This window comes from Dama dama, chromosome 11, assembly GCF_033118175.1.
Source record: "Dama dama isolate Ldn47 chromosome 11, ASM3311817v1, whole genome shotgun sequence".
NCBI classification, from domain to species: Eukaryota; Metazoa; Chordata; class Mammalia; order Artiodactyla; family Cervidae; genus Dama; species Dama dama.
Genome location: NC_083691.1, coordinates 12759545 through 12760486, shown reverse-complemented (window position 1 = coordinate 12760486; position 942 = coordinate 12759545). Strand labels below are relative to the sequence as shown.

The 942-nt window shown below is 54.6% G+C and overlaps 1 protein-coding gene across 1 annotated transcript; it reads left to right on the top strand.

Moving 5' to 3' along the window:
• Nucleotides 1-942, top strand: LOC133065257 (olfactory receptor 1N2-like). The gene has a single exon (XM_061156078.1). It carries the CDS (start codon nucleotides 1-3, stop codon nucleotides 940-942), a length of 942 nt encoding a protein of 313 aa, XP_061012061.1.

Here is a 942-nt window from a genome sequence, read left to right as displayed (position 1 = left end):
ATGGGAGTTGCAAACCAAACCAGCATCTCTGACTTCCTGCTCCTGGGCTTCTCTCAGCATCCAGAGCAGCAGCCTCTCCTGTTCGGGCTCTTCCTGGCCGTGTACCTGGTCACCATGCTGGGGAACCTGCTCATCATCTTGGCCATCAGCTCTGATCCCCATCTCCACACCCCCATGTACTTCTTCCTGGCCAACCTGTCCTTCACCGACACCTGCTTCTCTTGTACCATCATCCCCAAGGTGCTGCTCAACATCCTCACCCAGCACTACACCATCTCCCACACTGGTTGTCTTGTGCAAATGTTCTTCTTCATGGAACTGGCCCTGCTGGATGACTTCCTGCTGGCTGTGATGGCCTATGACCGCTACGTGGCCATCTGCCTTCCCCTCCACTACACCACCATCATGGGGCCCCAGCGCTGCCTGCTGCTGGTCGCTGCATCCTGGCTCAGCTCCCACCTCCTGGCCTTCTCCCTCTGCCTCCTCATGTCTCAGCTCTCTTTCTGCGCCTCCCATGCCATCCCACACTTCTTCTGTGACCTTCTCCCTCTCCTGAAACTTGCCTGCTCAGACACTCACATCTTTCAGGTCACCATGCTAACTGAAGCTGTTCCCTCGGGTCTGATTCCTCTCACCTGTGTCGTAGTTTCATATGCCCACATCATCCTCACCGTCCTCAGGATCCCATCTCCTGGGGGGAAGCACAAAGTCTTCTCTACCTGTGGCTCTCATCTAACAGTGGTCACTCTCTTCTATGGGACACTCTTTCTGGTGTATTTCCAGCCCTCATCCTCCTACTCAGCAGACCCTGGGATGGCAGCATCTGTGGTGTACACGATGGTCACCCCCATGCTGAACCCTTTTATCTACAGCCTGAGGAACAGACACATGAAGGAGGCTTTGTACAGATTCTTTGGCTGGGGAAAATGTTCTACTCAGTAA